General features: G+C 37.5%; 1 protein-coding gene across 1 annotated transcript in view; it reads right to left on the bottom strand.

Moving 5' to 3' along the window:
- The window catches only part of CCDC85A (coiled-coil domain containing 85A), a 221,742-nt gene that overhangs the window by 24,467 nt on the left and 174,488 nt on the right, over positions 1 to 22,787 (bottom strand). The window contains exon 4 of the mRNA XM_006159057.3: positions 22,102 to 22,178. Within this exon, the coding sequence (XP_006159119.1) occupies positions 22,102 to 22,178 (77 nt within the window). The remainder of the gene's footprint in view (positions 1 to 22,101; positions 22,179 to 22,787) is intronic.

Raw genomic sequence — 22,787 nt, 5'->3', positions numbered from 1 at the left:
AGGGATCTTCATACAAAGGCAGCTATATCTCTAGCATACATATTAATAAGCAAAGCTGCTTCTCAGGCTGCAGTTCCAGCCACACCATCTGCTGAAAGCTCTGTCTTGGAGCATTTACAATGATCTTTCTCTTAAAGATTCAAAAAACAAGAGTGGCCAAAATGGACCTTGGCAGCTTAGCTTTCATATATTTGGAAGTAATAAAATCATGATCAGGGAAAAATGAAATCTGCCATTAGTGAGAACACTGTCAGAGCACAGAAAGAAGCATCATACAAGCTCGAGCTTATTATCACAAACCGCCCTTCCTAAGAAGGAAGAAAATCTTTTTTAAATGTTTGTTGTGTCTTACTTCCTTACAAAAAAAAAATTCATACTGGTAACTTTCTAGATTTGAACAACTATTAATATATATGCTCATGACCAGCAGATGGTATATTATGGCACTGGACTCCCACGTAATTGACCATGGTTCGAGTCCTAGACCCAGCAGCTTAAAACTCACACCAGGCATGTGTGTATGTGATCAAAATCCTGAGAGCAGGATGGAGAAGGGATTATGGGGAGTATGGTGTTGCCAATGCCCATGCAGGGTGATTTCTCAATTCTTGTTTCTCTGTCTCTCTCTCCAGCAAGCACATGCACCCTATAGCAAAAATCTCTATCATATATATATATATATATATGCTCATTTAAGTGAATAATATTCACAAAGGTAAGTCTAGAACCCATTAGAGATTAAAACCAAATAAAACAGCTTTGCACAATTAGTGGATGAAGTAAGTTCCAAAATCATCAACAATTCTAGGAGACTACAAAGCTAAATGGTTCTCTCTAGTCTGCATCACTGGCTCCTCTCTCCTTCTTTATACTTAAACCTTGGAGCCCCCCCGCCAAAAAAAAAAAACATAGTCTACAGATCTTTCCTATGATTTGAACATTTATTCATAAGAGATTATCTTTTAATACAGTTTAATGTATACATATATACACATGTGATTCATTCTTGCAATTTTTTAAACTCCAGATCTGACCTCTCACTTGAGTTCCAGATACATATATCCAACTTTTTAATGTGACATTTTTTGTTGATGGCTAACATCTCAAATTTACAATATACAAAATAGAACTTGATTCCCCTAAACCCCTAATCTATTCCCAGTTTTTTCCATCTCAGTAAACGGTACCACCAACTACATGATTGCTTAGACAAAAAGCCCAGGAATCATTCTCAGTTCTTCTCCTGACTGATACACTGTACCACTGGACTGACATTCACTGCACTGCCTCAAAACAGTTCCTTCTGGGATTTCCAGTGCCCCACTCATGACAGCCCTTTCTTATATTCCACATCTAGCCTGTCATTAAGCACTCTTGGCTTTACTTCAAAATATACTATAATACAAGCCCTCCTCACCAGCTCCACCCTACCACTTAATTCAAGTAACAATCAGCTCTCTTAGACTACATAATAAGCTCCCTAATAAATGTCTCTATGTCCCCTTTCTCTGTTTCTCCACTCAGTCTGGTCTCTACCCAACATGGAGAATGAACTTAAAAGAATGTTAATAGATGATATTGAACGAACCCCTGCTTAATTTCCTCAAGTGGTTGTACATCAACTCAGACCTAAATCCAAACCCTTGACCTTGGTCAACAAAATCCACAGGTCTGTTCCCTGACTGTTTCCCCAACCTTATCTCTATCTCACTCACTCTGTTTTGGCCATACTGTCCATCTTGCTTTTATTTCCTCAAACATTCCTAGCCCATTCCTAGCAAAGGCTTTTGTCACTCAGGCCTCTTCAGATGTCACTTTCTCAGGGAGTCTTTTTTTAGATCCATGTAAAATCCTTTCTCACTCCAGTCTCCAATTCTATACCCTATTTTATATTTTCTTCATGATGATTACCACTTCCAGGTAATGTATGATATTTTTATAGTTTTTGTTTGTTTTAGATGGAGATTTTTGTTATAGAGCATGTGTGTTTGCTAGAGAGACAGAGACAGAGAGACAGAAGGTGAGAAATCACCCCACCCAGGAGGGGTGGCCACACCACAGTTCCTTCTCCTCCATTCTCCTCTTGGGATTTTGGGCATACATGCATACAATCTCAGCATGAGTTTTAAGTCATCGAGTCCAGGACTCGAACTATGGACAATGTGTGAGTCCAGCAATGTCACCATTATGACATCTGCTGGTCCCATCTTTATACTTTTTTAAAAATAGTAATCTAGCTACTAAAATTTAAGTTGCATGAGATCAGAGACCTTAACTTTCTGATTCAATATTACATCCACATTTTCTAAAATTGTATCTGTACAAGAGATGTTCAAAAATTATTTAAGACTGAATGAATGGCCAATATAAGACATCGGCCTCCTGTAATCTACAGAACTTCTATATTTTTAAAGGTTAATTTGGTTGTACTAAGAAAAGCAGTTGAAGCCAACTAATCACCTATTAGATGAATATCCCTTTATCAGTCCAACAAGAAACATCAGCATTTTTCATTCCAAATAGCAGGATCACTGCCTCTGTCTAGCTATCCAAGATCCTGGGGATAAAAGGCAGCATAGATATCTGAGCAGAAAATGGTTTTGCCTCACCCCTCCATACAAACTGACCATAGTTAATGCCACAAGCCAAAGTTGCCTGCTTAAAATACACCATTTTTCTTATAATCTTGGAGTGAAGGACTTGAGAGGGATACAATGGCCAAAATTCTGAGGGTATTGCCAATAAGGGCAACCTTTAATATACATAGTCAAAAGTCTGAGAAGTTCTGAGAGACACTGCAAAGATTTAAGAAAGGCAATTTAAAAATAATCTTTTAAAAATTAGAATTTTAGTCAAAGTATTATTCTGAAAAACAATCATGTTAACCAGTAGTAAGTTTACAAGGCTGGCTAGAGAAGTCTTTGTCTTTTGTTTCTTTTCTTTTTTTAATGAAAAAATCCCAGCTGCAGTGGCATAGGCAGTACCGGTATTGTTGTGAGATGCTGCAGACCATGCAAGAAGCTCTGGGTTTGTGTCTTAAGTGTCCTCTACATGCAGGGGCACCCATGATCCTCACTAGCAGCAGGACTTAGGGGAGGGTCATAGTGTCGAGATGCTATCAAGAACTGTCACCTCTCATTAGGCCCCACCTCTTGATACCATTGCACAGAGGATTAAAGTCCCAACATACTAACTTCTGGGCGGCACATGCAAAGCATAGCAAGAGCCTACTCCTATCATGTAGAAATCATTGCTCATCAGGACCAGCAGTTGGCATAATGGCTAAGTCGCTGGACTCCCATGTAGTGGACCTGGTTTAAGTCCCAGACCTGGTGGCTTAAACTCACACCGGATGTGTGTGCATGCGTGCCCAAGATCCTGAGAGGAGAAGGGATTGTGGCATGGCCATCCCCCCTGGGCGGTGATTTCTTGCTTTCTGTCTCTCTCTCTCTCTCTTTCTGGTGAGCGCGAGTGTCCTATAGTAAATACCTCTCCCTCCCCTCCCCCCCGAAAAAAAAGAAAAAAGAATGCCTGTGTCTGTCTGTCTGTCTCTCCTTTTCTTTCATGAAGAAAATAAACTAAAAGACAAAAAAATGGCTCAGAGACTAATGAGCTCTAAAAGCCACTGACTGCCTGGCCCTCAGCAAGTCACTTGTCCTTGATGCTAAAATGGAGAGGCCTATCAATTAGCTTCGTGTGGTAGCTGTGAAGGGTGACTAATAAACTTGATTGCAAAGCACTCTGTAAGCATTAAGAGCCACAGAGAGGCTTGATAATTGTCAGGCTGCCATCAATTAAGCATTGCAAATGCATGTGGCTAATCTTTTTTTTTAAAGTTATATTTTTAATTGAAAATAATAATTGTATATATTTATAAGGACCAATGTGAACATCACTTTCACTAATCTTTTTAAGCTTTTTTCCACCCCCTTGGCTCCCTGTTGTCAATCAGTCCTGGTGGCAAAGACTAAAGAGGACTCTTTTCACTTTCCTAAAAGTCACATCAAATCTACAGAAAACATGTGAGATATATTAGCTTTTGTTCTCCTCTGTTCTTTCCAAAGAACCTGGCGGATCCCCAATGAATAGATGCTGCATAAATGGCCAACCAACTTTTTCTCTTTCCTTTTCAAGCACACATACACAATGATTAAAAAATACACACATAACAAATACCACATAAGGGGAGAATATTAACACGAATGATCTGAAAAATTCAGAAGTCATTTAATTCCTACTAGTGCCCTGCCAGGTCTTCATTCTCTCATGAAATGCCCTCACTTAAGGAAAAAGGGAAATTGATTTCACAACTTTTCCTCAGCTAGAAATGATTTCCATCTTTCACTGATAAACATAGATTTAGAATTTCATATGATGAACCATATAGAAATTCATGTGCTCTTAAAGCTGCTACCCAAGTGGTATCCATCTTAAAAACAGGTCTGGCCCATGTTGTTTTCCTTAAAATCTCCCTAAGACATGTAATGACAGCCAGGACACAAAAGTAATATAATCAATCACTCACTAAAGTGCAGCTACAGTCCCCACTGACAGGTGTTTTGGAAAAGTACAATTTCCTATTTGATCATACCACAACAAATCATCCCTTCTAATTGCCCTTTGAAATCAAATGTAAGCCTCTCGATCTCCTTAAAATCTTTATCCCAAACCTAAGTGGTTTCTTAGGAAAGAATACCCCTTGCCCAACAATTCCTCTGGTTCAATTACAGCACATTTCAGATCCTAGTACTGATAACTCAGGGCAGGTTTTGGAATGACAAAGACATGAAAACTAGTGAAAAAATAAATAGCGAATGCTTACTGGAAAGAGTATTTATGTATAATTTTTATATACAGATAAAAATGTAAGTGGTAAGGCGGCTGGATCCCATCTGGCTGACTGCCTAGTTGAGTCCCAGAACCCACAACAAGAACACACTGGGCATGTACATGCGTGGGTGTCCAACATCCTGAAAGGAGAAATAGGAGACAAGGGATTGCAATGTAACCATCCCCCATGGGGGATGCATTCTCACTGTCTCTGTCTCTCTCTAGTGAGTGTACATAGTCTTCAGCAAATTAAAACAAATAAGTGACAATACAAAAGACCAACTTTAAAAAAAAATACTATATAGGAGACAATCTAGAGTGATGAAATGATTTTGGTGTCAAGCAGGGGTCAGCAAAGTTAAATCTAGTCCATTGCATATTTTGTAAATAAAATTTTACTCTAACATGGTCACACTCATTCTTCTATGTATTTTGTGGCTATTTTCTGCTGTTCTTATCCTACAGAGGCAGATATGAGGAGTTGTGATGGACCATATGGCCCATAAGTTTGAGACTATGTATTACTTGTCTCCTTACTAAAAAAGTAAAGAGTTTAGATAACGAAGAAGTCATTGCAGATTGGAACAGAGTGGAAAGTTTCTGGATAAGATGAGAAAGGGCTTAAAGAGAAGCAATAATTAAGCTAGAAGATTAAGTGATACGTAGATACATTCTTTCCTGAGCAACCATTTATTCTGGGGCTAAAAATTTCCTTAAGATTGCTAAAAACAATGACATCTTCTCATACTGGATAAATCATTAGAGAGTAATAAAATCTCAGGGTGAATATTAAAACATATGGACTAGAAACTAAACCGGATTTCTGAGTTAATTTGCATTTCAGGTCCTAATACCACTACATTAGAGGTTTGTTTTGGAAGGTGGTAGTCGAGGTAATGATAGTACTGCTGTTTTCACAACTCTCTTGCATCAAGAGAAGCATAATTGCTTTATCACAGGTTTGAGAAAAATGGGAATACTAGAATAGTGGTAACAGAAAATCTGAACACAAAACTTTCCTCTGCCCATTAGTGGGCATTTCTCAGCTGCAGAATGGAGGTGATCATGGGGCCCAGGATCAGAATGGCAAACTTCATCAAGATGGACTCATTGCTGGGCCAATCTCCGGGAGCTCAGCTGACACTCAGAATGTGGTAAGACAGAAACAAACTTTCAGGTAGAATGGGTGATTCAGTCATCTCCCTCATGTGCACCAGGTACCCTGAGGCAGATACAGCTGCAAGGAGTACCGATTCCTGTAGAATATCTATCCTGCTGTAACTCAAGCTTTGTTTCTCACAAAAAGAAAGTTTCATTTCAGGATGCAGCAAGATCATTTAAAAGAAAAAAAAATCAGTATATAGAAATGAAGGGATTGAACATCATCATTTCATGACCTATAACTGTGCTTGGGCCCAAAAGACTTGAGATACTGAACACACACTTAAAACTCAGTTTGACCAGGACAGCAGTTAGTGTAATGACTATGTCTCTGGACTCCCACGTAGTCAACTGAGGTCTGAGTCCTGGACCTGGTGGCTTAAAACTTACACCGGCCATGTGTGCATACATGCCCAAGATTCCAAGAAGAGAATGGAGGAGAAGGGATTATGGTGTGGCCATCCCCCCTGGGCGGTGATTTCTTGCTTTCTGCCTCTATGTCTCTGTCTTTCTGGCCAGCACATGTGCCCTATAGCAAAAACCTCTCCCCAAACAAAACAAAACGAAACTCAGTTTGACTAATGCCTTTGAAAAAAATTAACACAAAACAGACATCTAAAATATAAACAGTAAACTATTAAGGCAATAAAGTATTAAAAACCAATGTAATGACAACATTAAACATTTCTGTTTTAAAGACTAGAATCCCACTGGACCAGTAGGTGGCATGGTGATTAAGGCGCTGGACGTTCCCACATGGCCAGCCACAGTTCGAGTCCCAGACCTGGTGGCTTGCTTTCTCACTTTCCCTCTCTCTCTTTCTCTGTGTCTCTCTCTTGCCAAATTAAAATAAATGAATGAATAAATCAAATTAAATAAATATTTTTTAAAAGACTAAAATCCCACTAATTCATAAAAGATTATAGCATACTATGTAGCCAGAAGAAACCACCCAGATATACATCATCTAGAATTGAAAGATGCCTTATCACACTCTCATCACTGACTTTGATGAACTTTATCAATATCAAGATTCTATTTTTTTTTCTTTTTTTTTTTTTTAGGTATAGCAAAGCAGGGAATTTATTGAAGGAGAGAGAAGAAAAAACAGAGCTCCCAAGAAGGGAGGGGTCTCAAAAAATGGGTTACCAAAGAAGAACTGAGGTGAGGGGTTTTCCTTTGGTTAGGAAGGGCTTTGTCTGGACTTGTAGGTGGGACTTGCATATGCATTACTCTCCTGGTGGAGTGGGGGAACACGCTGGGTGGGAATATCAAGATTCTGAGCAAGGCACTTATTGGCATTGGTACACTGGAGAAGCAGCTCCCTCCGCATACTCCCCTGCACACCCTTAGCTCTTCCTCAAGTGTCAAGAACACATCATAACTGGTTCCCTTAACCAAGAAAATCCTTTCCAATAAAACCAACACCCACAAGGTCATGTGAGATATCTTCTTCATAAGTGACCATGGCTCTAGTCTTACATGGACCTCTCCAAAGTCCTTTTCAATTGTCAGGAAAACAACAACAACAACAAAAAAAAACCTGGAGGTGCCATCATTACTTATCTTACCATCTGCAGAACTTACTGACAAGAGCACGTAAGTTTTGCTGGCTAAAGAACTGTGTATTAATTAGGAATAGGGTGGAAATGGGAGTGGAAAGTGAACGAGACTGGTCCCAAACTAAATAGCACACTTCAAAACAAGGTTTCTAAAGGTTCCTTTGCCTAAAACTCTTTATCCGAAAGATGTCATCCAAATTCTAACTGTAACTTTGGTTTTAATTTCTGGCACTCAACACTTGCTAGTCACCCAGAAGCATAAAGACCAATTAGTCCCACGCAATTTAACTGTGATCAGATTTACTGAGTTATGACTTATATCGGAGTATGCATTTTACATTTTCCTCTTCTGAGAGTTCTGTAGCTATATTAAATTTTCTAGCATATGAAAATGTTTAAGTAAAAAAAATTATCTCCCTTTGACGTTAAGACACACCTGCCTTGGGTGTCAAAAACAGCTGATATATCTTGGTTATTGAAAAGTCTTCTCGCTCAGAGCCAGCTTTTATGTAAGTGCAGAATAGCTCCCATCTGGTCCTGAGTTTATTAGTTATTTGTTATCTGTCAAATATTAGAACTCCTGCCTTGCATGTTCTGTAGCAAATGAGAGGCATTTTAGGTCATGAAAAGATAGTACCCCATTCCATTATTTGCTGTACCTCATCTGAATGAGATTTACATTTCTCTTATTATCTATACCTTTCCCTAGTCAATATTGTTCTTAATATAACTAGAAAAAATAGCTAGATAAGTAAAACTAACAAAAATAATTAAGGTTTTAAGTGGAAGGGTTAAGTGTCTCCTTACTGTGTTTTATTTTTCTTAAAAAAAAATCAAAAGTTGATTCTATAGTACCAATCTGTATTAAAGAAGTTATGAAACTCTCAAAGAGGTAACAGTTCTGAAAGAGAGCTTCATTATTGGTGTGTCTTGACTCCTGAAATCACAAATACTTAAGGTGAGTCTATTTTTGTGAGGTAATGTGAAGTTTGAGAACAGTGAGTTCTCTCAAAGGAAAGAATTAGACCAGGTCCACACATAGGAATCAAGGATAATGGAGTGCTTTCAAAAGGGAGGAACAATTTTGAATAGACTTGTCTCTTGACTAACAGTAATCATTCCTTCCCATCTCTTTTCCTGGGCCTCATACCAGAGCCCTAGTATAAGAAACTACTTTTTCTATGGGTTTGAGACCTGGAACAGGAAGGATCCAAATAAGAATGGAGATACTTTCTCAGTCCAGAAAATACCAAAATACTCTGGAGCCCCAAGGGAAATGGCTGGGACATCACTGTAGCAACCACTCAGCAGCCAAAGTCAGGTTCAAGGAGGATTAAAGGACTTGCCTTAAAACAGTAAATGAAAACCTGCATAACTGAAGGTGTAACAATTCCCTGTAGTAGGCTTATGGGCGTTTGGCCAATGAGAACACTGCTAGCACCTCTGTGACCCCAATGTGGGCTGCTGGACCTGAAGAAAGATAAACCACTATCTAATAATAGCACATTCACAAGTGTGGGTGAGTTGTTTTTCAAAATCCTCCATGGTTATTGATGTAGAAATACATTTTGTAGGATTTCTAGAATAAACTCTAAAATGAACCCTACATTTCCAACAAAGAACTATTCCCCAAGCCACTACAGACCCTTCAGTAGGAAAAACAAGTCCAAACCTATCATTTTAAACACTCTCTTTTTCATATTGCTTCTCTAAATATGTTTTCACTGGCGTTGTATGTTAATATGTGACGAGGTTATGCAGCTCCAACGGCACTCAGTCTGAACAGTAATGTGGAAGAGCGCTGTGTGAACTGTAAAAGCTACAGTCTCGCGTCTCACACTGTACCTCCCATGATTCCTCTGTTCTGTGTCAACAAGAAAATCTAAAGAAAGGCCCTGTCAACTTCTTGCTGGCCACGTTAGGTCCTTTAGTCTACAGAATGAATCCTATAAATCAGATACCCTTTGAAAAAACATTTTCTTCCTCTGCACATTGTTTTTTTATGTGCATCACAAGTACAGCTGACTTTGATTTATATGCAGGTTGTCTTTTATTATTCTCCCTAGTCTAGCTATACTGCAAAACACTAATGTGTGATATCTCATGTCTTTGTCGTTTCTTTTTCACAGTAATTTATTTTGGCTTATCTCAGAATTGCCTTTATGACAACTATAGTACATTTTAAAATAAAAATGAGATATTATCTTGATATAAATTAGAGGCAGATAAAAGTTAATTTTCTAACATTTCACACACAGGCATTTTCCCTTGTCATAATTTTTTAAATTCCCTCTGAGATGTCATGCCTCCTTTTATTATATGCAGTATTTCCAAATATTTTTAAATGCGATGTTTTAGAAATGTTATTAGTTTATGTGCTCAAAATAGAAAACCTTAAGTTCAGGTGATCTTTAACCATTCACACCAACTTTTTTTTTTTTAAGAGATTTTTGCTATAGAGTACGTGTGCTCACGTGAGAGACAGAAAGCGAGAACTCACCCCCTACAAGGGATAGCCATGCCACAATCTCTTCTCCTCCAGTCTCCTCTTAGGATTTTGGCAAGTATGTACATGTATCTAGAGTGTTTCAAGCCACTGGGTCCAGGACTCAAACCAAAGTTAGCCACGTGGGAGTCTAGCACCTCAACCACTATGCTACCAGCTGGTCCCATATCATTTCTAAAAACAAAGAGGTGTGGTATTATCTGTCAAAGATATTTTGTAGTTTTATCAACAGTACTAGGGAGAAATGTTCACCTGTTGAAATATCCATTTCTTAAGATACATAATAATGTGATTGAATGTATGGAAGAAAATGAAATGTAAAAAATAAATAAATAAAAGGGAAAAAAAGACCTTTTCCTTCCCTAATAATAAATACCTAATAACATCACATTTTCTAAAAATAATGCTTGCTCATACTTTGGGACTCTCTTTACATGTTCCATTTACAAATTAGATTTAATGTGGCGCTCAAGCCCAGCTGCAGTAATAAAGTGGTAGGACAATGCTTTGCAATGCTGGAAGCCACATGGAAGACTGGAGTTCAGTTCTCAGGCTGACTGGTACACATCAGATGTACAGGCATGCCCCTGATCTTGGCTGGCTGAAGGGAGAGGGTCATGATGGCAGCTGAAAGCCCTGTTAAGGGGCTTGTCTTTTTTCCTTTTTCTCTCATGAAAGAGATTGACTTATATTCCTATATACATAAAGTACAGTTCAGTGACCCTTGTAGAATACCAAGGCACCGTGGCAGAACAAGGAGCTCTGTGCTCATTGGGTGATGACTAGTTATGAGAGCTGTATTGTCCATCTATCCACATTTCCTGCGAGCTCCTCTTCACCACTGTATAGGACCAACTCAGTCTTCATTGCCTTTCTCTCTCTGTTCTTGGATAAAGAACACTCTATTCTGGGACTTGGTAACTTTGCATATAAGACATAGACACAAGCTTTCGCTTATCCTTGGATTCAGGATATTCCAGGCTAGAGGAGCCACTCACAAATGAAGAAAGGCTGACTTTTGCACCTGACTAGAGAGAAATCTACAAACATTGATCACAGTCATTTTGTTTTTAAATAGGTATATTTTTTAGGAAAAATTAGTATCTTTATATTTATTATATACAACTTTATATAAAGAATAAAAATAAGCATTAAAGGGGTTGCATATTATCTCCCAAAAATACCCATTAGAGTACACTGTATGTGCAACAGACACACACACACATCTGTACCCCTGTATGTATTTAAATAGATTTAATAGCTATCTAATGAAATCTTAACATTAGAACTCAGTGTGATAAAATAATTCACAATGACATAAATAGGCACTTGTAAATAACCTGATATGTTGTATAGTTGTAGTTTTAAGGAACTGCATCAAAATAAAAACATTTCATGAACACATTATATACAAACACAAACATTCTTTAAGTAAGGAGATATAGAAACTCTTTCATCCAAGAAAACCTTCATTTATAAGCAAGGTATATAAAACTCAGAAAGGCTGAGGTATCCTGCTAGTGTATCAATTAATTAAGGACAGACCCATGTCAAGAACGAGCTGCCATCCGTACTCAGCATTCTAACAAGTCGCAATACCTCTTTTGAACATTGTTTAACAACACTGGTTATGATTCAGTTTTCTAAACAGGACTCGGTTATTTTTTGTTGTTGTTTTCATACAATGACAATTTTTTAAAATTATTTAAGAAAGTTTCAAATTACTTAAAAATGTATTTACTTGGGACCAGCAGTTAGCGTAATGGCTATGTCGCTGGACTCCCATGCAGTCAACCGTGGTTCTAGTCCCAGACCCAGTGGCTAAACTCACGCCGGGCGCGTGTGCGTGCGTGCCCAAGATCCTGAGAGGAGAATGGAGGAGAAGGGATTGCAGCGTGGCCGTCCCCCCGGGGGGCAATTTCTCACTTTCTATCTCTCTGTCTCTCTCTGTCTCTCTGGTGAGCGCACGCGCCCTATAGCAAAAAGAACTCTCCAAAAAAAAAAATGTATTTACTTAAACTGTCTTAGAAAAAAAATGAAGTATTTGCTCATATTACATTTATTATCAACATTGTGTTTATAGCTAGCAGTATATTTGAGGGGACTTCAAAAAGTTCATGGAAAATGGAATTAAAATACGAATTTATTTTGGTCAAATCTATGCCTAGTTTTTTCATAATATACATTTTCCATGAACTTTTTCAAGAGCCCCTCATATACAGCTTGCATTACATTTTTATTTGTCTGCTTTACATGTAAATGATGTAGACCATGAACAATTATAACATTTTTCATGTGCTGATTTATAAGCATGTTCACTCTGCTTAGGCTTCAGCAAAGGAAAAAACTAGAAGACCAAGTCTTCTAGATGAAAAATGGTTAAACCTCATTCCAGAAAGGTCTAAGGCAGGAAGATGAGAAAGGCAGCATGGTTAGGGGCTTCCTTCCCATCAGTCTGAGAGGGAGTGACCTGCAGCAGGAAATGAAGATCAAAGAGAGGCTGTGATCTAACAGGAAGAGCCCATCTTTAGGAGCTTCAAGGACGCTGAGCTTTAACAATTTCTTACTGCTTTTCTGATATACATATTTACATTTCTTTTAGTTAATTACATTCCCAAATCAAACGCTACACGTTTCTGCTACTTTCTATGACCCACTAGCCTATCCTGTTAGAAAAAGATTGCATCATCTTTTACTTTGTATTTTAATTTTGGTTTTACTTTAGATTTTTAAAAAGAAAGCCAAAGAAAAATAGAAAACATTTTCTACAAGTACAAGGCAACATTTGTCTCCTCTATATTGTTCCTTTTCATATTTATTTCAAAATAGCTTTGCTTCTCATTCAAATATCTATGATTCTAGCTGATATTACTACACAGCAAAATTCTAGGCTGGTAGAGTCCCATAAGTGTTTTTGACAAATTTTGCCAAGGAAGGTAACAAAAATGCTGTATTTTTATGGCTATTACAAATTATTTTTAAATGTTCAGAGCGTGGCCTAGTGATAAAAAGAATTATTAATGAGTCAGTAAAAAGGCAACCATGTTATATATAAATTATTAATAATGAAGTCCCTAACAGTTTAGTTTCTTTTAAATTCAGTAATTCTCTCAATAAGTTGTATAAGTGGCAAAAGTCATATTTTCTGTTTACATTTCTACTTCATCTATGTTCTCTCCTTAGAATGAAGATTTCTTCAGGCCAGCAGATGGCGTAGTAGTTAAGGCACTGAACTCCCATGCATCAAACCATGACTTGAAACTCATCCCGGGTATGTGTATGCACCCCAAATCCCGAGAGGAAAAGAGAGAAGAAGGGACTGCAGCATGACCATCCCTCAAGAGGGTGATTTCTCACTTTCTAACTCTGTCTCTCTGGTGAGGGCATATACCTCATAGAAAAAAATCTCTCAGAGGACCAGCAGTTAGCTCACTAGGTATCAAAGATTCTCAAATAAGAACCCAACGTATGAAGTGAATCTCAAAAAAGTGTTATAAAACTCACTTTGAAAGCCTCCATGTTGTCTTAGACATTTTTCTGATGAATCTTTGATATTTTCTTCATCAGACTTTAGCTTTGACCTTAATCCAGTCTCCACTCATTTAGGTTTTCTAGCCTGTTGTTCCCTGTAAACTGACTTCCCATATCTATTTATCGCTTCAATTCCAATACACCCACACCACTTGTGTAGCTCCCATCTGTTCCCTAAAAGCTCTATTGAACTATACATAAAAGCCTTTTTCTTTTAATTGTATAAATTATGTCAATTTAGAGAAAATGGTAATCCACAAGCATTATTCATCTGGTAGAGTTCATTTTTTCCTTCAAATGTGACTCCAGCAGCAACCACTCTTTCACAGATTTAACTAATCTTTCCTATCTGGAGCATCCAGATTCTACCCAGGTCATACAATGTAATTAGAGTTGCTATTCATAAGAAAAAAAAAATAAGAACTCTGCACAAGTTATTCCTCAAGAGTGCCAGAATGGCAATTTCCACACTAATACCAGTTGAAGAGCACTACAATTTGCTTTAAGCTTCCGGGAAGGCATTTCTCTGTGATTGTTTTCTGTGTAAGTTAACTGACTCCCTCCCCCCCACGCCGCCCCCCCCCCACCCATTTATGGCCCAATAAGACAACAAAGACTGACAAAAAGTAAGTCAGAGACTGTGAAAAGGAGAAAGAGGCAAAAACAATAAGTTTCCACACAGCAAAAAAGAAAAAGTGCATAAAGGGAATATACATGCCAGAGAGAATCCTCCCATCTCTGCCCAGCACAATGATAATCCGTGCATACGCACCAAGGTAAGGCAAGGGAGGACGTGAGTCTGGACCAGGCTGTGTTGCCATGGAAGTGAGAAGCTTATTTTTTCTTTTTCTTTTTTTTTTTTTTTCCAGCTCCTGCATACCCTTCTCAGCATTTCTGGCCCTGGTGACAGGTTCTTTTCCTTCCTTTCAGAAACTGCTCTGGAAATAGCCCTGCCTCCTTCCCAAGGCACTGAAAGGTTGCATTGTGTGGCCACATTGTAACAAATTACAGGAGAGGGAGATTTTTCTTTTCCTTCCTAAAATTAGACTCTCTTGTGTGTGCTAGCACAACTGAAATAGAAACACTTGCTGAAAGGGGCCCACTCAGTGTGATCAACGTGCCATGCCTTCCAAACAAGTTTGCGGAACCATAGCACACAGGCAGGCAAGTGACACTCGGCAGTTCCAGGTGCCCTCTCCATTCTGGAAACTGCCTCTCCGTGTTGGTCTCAAGAGGTGGGCAGCTTGTTTGGAGGAGGGTCTCTGGAGCACAAAGGACATATGGTGCTTTCCAAGCAGATGTTGGTGCCAGAGCAGCTGATCAAAGGGAACAGATTTCCCAACAGGACTTCAACAAATGTGCTTAACTGACTTGGGAGCTGAAGCAGACTGCCTGTTTCATGTTATAAAACCTAAAGTTAATACAGAATAGATGAGAATAGTTTAAAAATCATTTCACCTCAGGGTTAAATCTGAATAGTAACCGAGTGTTCAAAGGGCAGCAGTATGTATTTATAATACAAGTTTTTATTTTCTTTTGTGTGAGGGTCCATGTGCTTGCCAGAGAAAGACAGAGATGGAGAAGAGAAAGCACCGCAACCTCTTCTCCATCTCCTCTCCAGATTTTGAGCAGGCACGCACACGTACCTACCATGTTTCTCAAGCCGCTGGGTCCAGGACTTGAAGATCATGGTTGGGCACGTGGTATCTGGATGCCTTTATGAGCAGGCCAGAAAGCCAGCCCTTCATCTGCAGGTATTCTATAGCATCCATTTAAAGACACGTTCTAGTTGAACAGACTCTACATTGCAGATGTGGCACACAAATATATTGGATACATATGGATTTTAAAAAGCCCTTGTGACCATTACAAAAAAAAAAAAAAAAGATAATAAAATGAGTAGAACCATCTATGCAAGGTTTTTGAAGTTGGGCTAAAAAAATCAAATTTCAATTTTTAATTAAATTTAAAAATCAAATTTTAATTAAAAATTTTCTATTTTAAAACCACCACTGTAATTATCTGTTTCTTTTACCCCCTCTACCTCCAGTCTGAATAGATAGACCCTCTCTAACCAAGTTCTGTTAAGCATGAATTTTCCATGCAGGTATGGATATTTGTTTGTATAATAAAAGATTATGATTCTGAAGTATTTCTAAAATGTATCATGGAGAAGACCTTGTAAAATGCAATTGTTTTCATTTAAGATGGAAACTATGGCTTTAAAAAAATTGAAGATGTCCCTTGAAGCAGGAATAGAATAACTGTCTACTCCTCTTTGATGGCTAAGCAGATCCAATGTTAGTTTTCAAAACAAATGTTTAAAAAATGACTTTAAATTAAGACAAAAATAGTTTTAGTACCTTAATTTCACTAAATTACAAGAATTGTATCAAACGAATAAGGGTGACACTATGTGGATGCTAGAAAAGACACTGGATAGGCCCACATCCAGAGTTCATCCCTAATTAGCTGTGTGACCAGGCCCATCCCCCTAACCTCTGTGAACTCAAAGTTCCTTGACTGAAATAGGAGATGAAGCCAGTCAGTGGTGTGGTGGTTAAGATGGCATGATCCATATGTCTGACTGCACTGAGTCCTGGATCCAGTGACTTGAAAAAACACTGGGTATATGTGCATTTGTGCCCCAAATCCCAAAATGAGGGAGAAATGGAAGAGAAAGGACTATGGTGTAACCATATCCCATGGAGGAGCGGGTGCTTTTTCACTTTGTCTGTCTGTGTGTGTGTGTGTGTGTGTGTGTGTGTGTGTGTGTCTCCCTCTTTCTCTCTCATGCATGTGTGCTCTGACATAACTTAGAAAACAAAAAACAAACAAAAAAGCAGTTGCCTTATGTGGTATATAAGGTTTTATCCAACTCTGAAAATCTATGACTTTTCAAAGAAAAATCATGGGTCAATGTATACACAAAATAGGTGTGTTCCTTTTATTTGGATAGAAAATTCCTTGAAATTACAACTTCACAGGGCTGGCAGGTGGCATGGTGGCTAAGACGCTGGACTCCCACATGGTCAACTACAGTTTGAGTCCCAGATGTGGCAACTTGCTTTCTCACTTTCTCACTCTCTCTTATCAAATTAAGAAATAATAATAAGTTAAATTAAATGAATAATTCTTTTAAAAAAATAAATTACAACTTCATATCATAGTAAGTCTGTTATTTCTGAATGCTTGCTTGCAACAGTTGTTGTGGACGATTCTACCTCGCTGAATTTTTTTTTTTCTACTTCCAGAATTTATTTTAAGAAAACAGTCATGGGTATAGATGAAATGCATTGAAAAATTATTCGTAACTGTGAAAAGATGTAAATACCTAATAGAAAGCCAAAAGAATTATGATTCTTACAACAGAATGAAAATGATGCATGGCATGGGAAACATGTTCACAATACATTGTTAAGTTGAAAAAGCAGGTTACTAAAAAGTACGCATGCTCTAAGCTCATTTTTACAAAATAGACACATTAAGCAATGTAAAAGAACAAACAATATTTATCAACATAGCAGGATGCATGTAGTGGAACTGACAGATTAGTCTGGGCGATTTGGGCAGTGTGTGTATTATGAGACATCATATGAAATGCTTTGAGATCTTTCTCATTGCAATCTTTAAAAAATGTTCATATTAGTATATACGTTCAAGAGAAAATAGACTAAGTTCAGGTGAACTTTATCATTCATATCAATCTTTAAAAGGTATTTTCTTCTCAAATCATAATACCTAGCAAATATTGGACTGTATAAAAAATCATGATGCATTTTTGCATAGAAAAATATGTCATGACTTTTCTAGTGACCCAATAATATTGCACTTTCTAAAAAATAGTGAGACTGTTCTTACTTTAGGATACCTTTGAGTTGCTGTGTTCATAAACTGAATTTAAAATACTGCTTAGTGATTTTTATAAGATATTACAGTGACCATGGGAGTGCAGAGAGCTCTACAATGGGACTTCAAAAAGTCTGTAGAAAATGAGATTAAAGTATGACTTCATTTTTCAGGATCAGCAGAAGCATAATGGTTATGTCGCTGGACTCTCATGTAGTTAACTGTGGTTTGAGTCCCAGACCTGGCGGTTTAAAATTCACATGGGGTGTGTGCATCCTGCATGCCCAAAATCCTAAGAGGAGAATGGAGGAGAAGGGATTGTGGTGTGGCCATCCCCTTCTGGGGTTGGGGGGTGACTTCTTGTTTTCTGTCTCTCTGACAAGAACACGTGCCCTATAACAAAAATCTCTCTTAAAAAAGATATGACTTCATTTTGGTACAAAAATTTTTTGAAATTCATGCACAGTTTAAAAAGAAAAAAAAATAAATCACATATTTTCCGTGAACTTTTTGATGACCACCTTCATATAGACACTGGTAATGACCTGCCATGGCAGCTGTACTGGCAATCCATCTATACTATGGGCTCACCTCACCACTGGATAGAACCAACTCAGTCTTCACTGCTTTTCTCTGTATGTCCCTGAATAAAGTCCCATTCTGGGACTTGACAACTTATACCCCACTTTCACATATTTTTCGTGAACTTTTTGATGACCACCTTCATATAGACACTGGTAATGACCTGCCATGGCAGCTGTACTGGCAATCCATCTATACTATGGGCTCACCTCACCACTGGATAGAACCAACTCAGTCTTCACTGCTTTTCTCTGTATGTCCCTGAATAAAGTCCCATTCTGGGACTTGACAACTTATACCCCACTTTGCATGGGTATAAGACAGGGACCCAAACCTTTATTTACTCCTGGGCCTACAAAATGGAAGAATTGGAAAGAATTTTGTCACTTACTAATTAAAAACTGAGGCCTTTTCACCTGACTACAGAGAACCTCATAAGCATTTATGATATCTTGTGTTTTTTTTTAAGATTTATTTAACTTAGTATTTTTAATTTTATACATTTAATTACTATACATCACTTTGCCTGTAAGTTGAATTTACCCAACATGAATATACTTCACACCAGTCCAGTTGAGGATACAAAACACATTATCAATAGATAATAGCTCCTTTCTGTGTCCCATCAATGTCCTATCTCTCTATTTTCCCCCTTATTTCTTTCCTTGTTATTATTTTTAAATTTGCTATAGGCATGTGCACTCACCAGAGAGAGAAAGAAAGTGAAAAGCAAGCCATCAGGTCTGGGACTCCAACTGCCGTCGAACATGGGGACACCAGTGCCTTAACCACCATGCTGCTAGTCCCTCATCTTGTTTATTTTTAAGTGTAAATGTTTTAACTTTCTGCTTATTATACACAGTTTTATATAAAGAAAAAAATAAGTATTAAGCAAAGAGATTTCTTTCTCTAGGACAATGCTTTATGTGCTTTACAAAACTAGGGCTAACATCCAAACTGTCAGCAAAGAACCTGGCCAAAGCCACAAAAGATATCTGACATGCTTGGGATTCCAACTGACAACTACATTCTTATTCCTGTTCATCTAAAGACAAATGGGCACACGTTTATAAACTTGGGAATAAAAATGAATACCTTCTAATCAAGGAACAGTGAGCAAGCTCTTATCATTGAAAATCAAGTGTTCAAATATTGAAACTAATTTATGCAGGAATGTGAGCTTATTCATTCACTTGACCTTGTGAATCAACTAACATCATGCAGTCAGAAATAGTCTCTGCAGGGAAATCTCACCATACTGTTTTTTGTCGTAGTACTATTAATAACATCTGAAAATAAGTTGTATCCAGCCCAAGCCTCAACCGCCCATGCGGATTCCCTTTCCATGATTCTCATTGCTGAGATCCATTTGTCGTGCTCCAGCCTAAGGTCTCATCCACTGTCTGTGCTCAGTCCGTTTGTATTTGGGGAACTAGTTGCATTTGGTAGGTCCATCATAGATATCTTAGCCGTAAAGGAAGGCAACCCTGTCAAGTACATAAATTTAACAAATACTATCTGTGAACTGAGAGAGAAAATCTAACTGTATTCTTTGCAAATATCCAGTAGTATATTTCAAACAATGGATTTTCTTTGCATTAAAGTACTTTGACTTACACGGATATTTAACTAAATCTAAAACATTGTTTTCCCATTTCTAACACCTCTGAAACCAGCAAGAACTTGACATAATATAACCGACATCTTTCCTCTTGTTGAGGTATATGTAGTGATGATGTATCATAGACTCAATAAAACACAATCTTCCCTAGTCAGTTCTTGGAAAACAGAAACAAACACAATTTTTTAAAAAAGAAACTTTCCTTAATAAAAAACAGCAATAGCAACTAATTTAAAAGCACCTAATTGATCATTTTCACTTATGAAGCTGTTTAATCTGTTCTACTCTTAACTATATATACAAGTACTATGTATTTAAATATACATACACATATCAGGTATAGTTGAAGATTCTTCTGATTGTCCTTCAAGACCTCTAACACTCTTACAGATTTTTAAAAATCAATCGGGACTAGCAGATGGTGTAATGGCTACATCGCTGGACTCCCAGGTAGTCACCGCGGTTCAAATACCAGACCCAGTGGCTTAAATTCACCCCAGGTATGAATGTATGTGTGCCCAAGATCTCAAGAGGAGTATAATGCATGTGTGCCCAAGATCTCAAGAGGAGTATAGAAGAAAAATAAGTGTGGCATGGCCATCCCCCGGGGTGTGTGTGTGTGTGTGTGTGTGTGTGTGTGTGTGTGTGATTTTTCTTGCTTTCTGTCTCTCTGGCAAGTGCAATTTCTTGCTTTCTGTCTCTCTGGCAAGTGCACGTGCCCTATAGCAAAAACCTCTCAAAAAATATCATAGGATCCTTTTCACATATGTTGCACCTGATTTTAGCAACGTGGCATAGATGTAAGCATTTCAATGCTTGATGTCACCTCAATTCTCACTGAAGGAAACTAAGAAACATAAATCATTTGTTTTCAACTTCTTTTTTTTATATTCATATTACCTGTGATACGGTACAACAATGTGCAATAATTGTTATTTTTTTAGGTTTCTTTGTAATAGGGAAGAAAATATTTTCAGTCAAGGACACTAGCACAGTCATACTGTGAATACAATATAAAAGGGAAAAATTAAAGAAAATTAAAAAAAAAGAAAAGAAAAGCAAAGAAAAAATATTCTATCAGTAGCATTTTATTTCATGACACAAATAATTCCTTCTGTTATCATGAATTTTAACATGTGTATAGACTGAGAAGGGAGAGAAATATATTCATTTCATTTGGTCTCATAATACTTAGGCAGATGGTCAGCCAGTGAAAGAATGAGAAAGGCATTCTCACATGCAATACTTGACAGCAAATGACCTGAAATGTCTTTCCAAAGCATCTTTGCATTAATGCTTAATTTTTTTTTTCCTGAAATACAATCAGTCTTTGTCTTTTTAATTAAACTACTGCCTGCTAGTTGTATGAGGTGTAATTTTCCCTTAGCCACTTATGAAATAGAAACGATCACTAATATGTGGAAAGGACCATAGTAACCAAATGCCTAGAAAACTCCTTTTTAGGGCCAGCCAGTGCTGTGGTGGTTAAAGTGGCTGGTTTCCACATGGCCAAGTGAGGAGTTAGAGTACTAGACCCAGAAGCTTGAAAAATATGCCAGGTGTGCATGCATGTACGCTCAAAATCCTGAGAGGAAAATGGAGAAGGATGGCAGTGTAGTCATCTCCCCAGGGGTGCTTTCTTACTTTCCCTCTCTTTCTCTCTTTCTTTCCCTGGCAAGCACACATGTCCTATAGCAACTTCTGAGGGGGGGATGGGAAGACGAAGAAAAATTTTTTAATTCCTTTTTTATAAAATATTAAATGTATATCTCTACATGTAAAGGAAATCTACCTACAATCAGTGCATTTGTTCAACTCGTCAAAACGTTTTCTGCAAATCCCCACCTCAGAAGACCATCATCATTCTCACCAAGTTAACAGCCATAGAAACAATTTTATAAATGAAACATATAGCAAGACATTAAGTATCCCAGGAAAAAAGTGCTACTTTACATTCACAAAGGAAAAGAAATGAAGTCCCAAAGTGAAAATTGTCCATTGTCATCACTTCGTTGCACTTAAAGGCTTTCATTAAATCACAAAGAACTTTAGAAAGTACTAATTTCATTTAAAATATGAAAACTTCAAACTATACCTACAGCTTGGACTAGTTCATAAATCAGCAAGTTTTCAATTTAAATAAGAGACTACATGTATGTTTATAAGCAGTCCTATAAAAGGGTTTTTCTGTGTCTTTCTCATTCTCATTTCTTTTTTCTTTCAAAATTATTTCACATCTCTATTTCAGACATCTGTATCCTTTAGTACATATAATACTTAGAAATCTGGAAAACATGATGGCTATTGTGGAACATAATCATACTACATTGATGAATGACTATTTACAAAATGATTTTTATCATTTTAAGGAGGAAAATGTAATCGAGATTTGAAATTTCAGACAAAATGCTTCAACTCAAATGATGCTGACTAGCTATGAGCTTCTGGAAGTCACCCACCTGGGGCAGCATGCGGTTTTCTTCCTCCAGCTGTCTTACTCTTGCCTCCAGCTGCCTAACATAGGACAAGGTTGATTCTAAAATTAAAAAGAAAGAACTCACATTATACACAAAAGTCTTGTTTGGTGCATTGTCAGGATATTTCTGGCTTGATTTATTCAAATCAGGTAGTGACTATTCTGTTATTTAAAAAGGGGGGGAAATCCTCCCAGATAAATAATACAGAAGCCATTAAAACAGTTTTACAATGTTAAGAAGTAGTAGAGAAATGTATAGGTAGTGAGACTGCAGGCTTTCGCACACCAACCAACCCTCAGAATATTAGGCATCTTGAAGATAATTGTCTCCTTTTTCCTCCTTACTTTGTGCACTTTTTTTTACATTTTTAAATTTATACTTAATCACTGTACACCTTTACCATGTACAAAATGGTTTTTGATGAATAGTCCAACATGTGAGACTTTTTCTAAAGTTAACTATACCCAAAAAAAAAGACAGGAAAAATATAAAGCAATTTTTTTTCAATATCAATTTCCCTTATTTTCTTATTAATAGTAAATATTCTAAGTCATTACAGCAATATTACTTATTTTGACAAACCAATAGTTATTAAAGCTGCCACACAGAGAACAGCCACAAAAGCACTAAATAATTAGATTTACGTTTAGTTTGGACTTTGATTTTGG

Source organism: Tupaia chinensis, unplaced genomic scaffold (genome assembly GCF_000334495.1).
Source record: "Tupaia chinensis unplaced genomic scaffold, TupChi_1.0 Scaffold000622_1, whole genome shotgun sequence".
NCBI classification, from domain to species: domain Eukaryota; kingdom Metazoa; phylum Chordata; class Mammalia; order Scandentia; family Tupaiidae; genus Tupaia; species Tupaia belangeri.
Note: the sequence above shows the minus strand (reverse complement) of the source record. Positions and strands in the feature narration are given on the sequence as shown.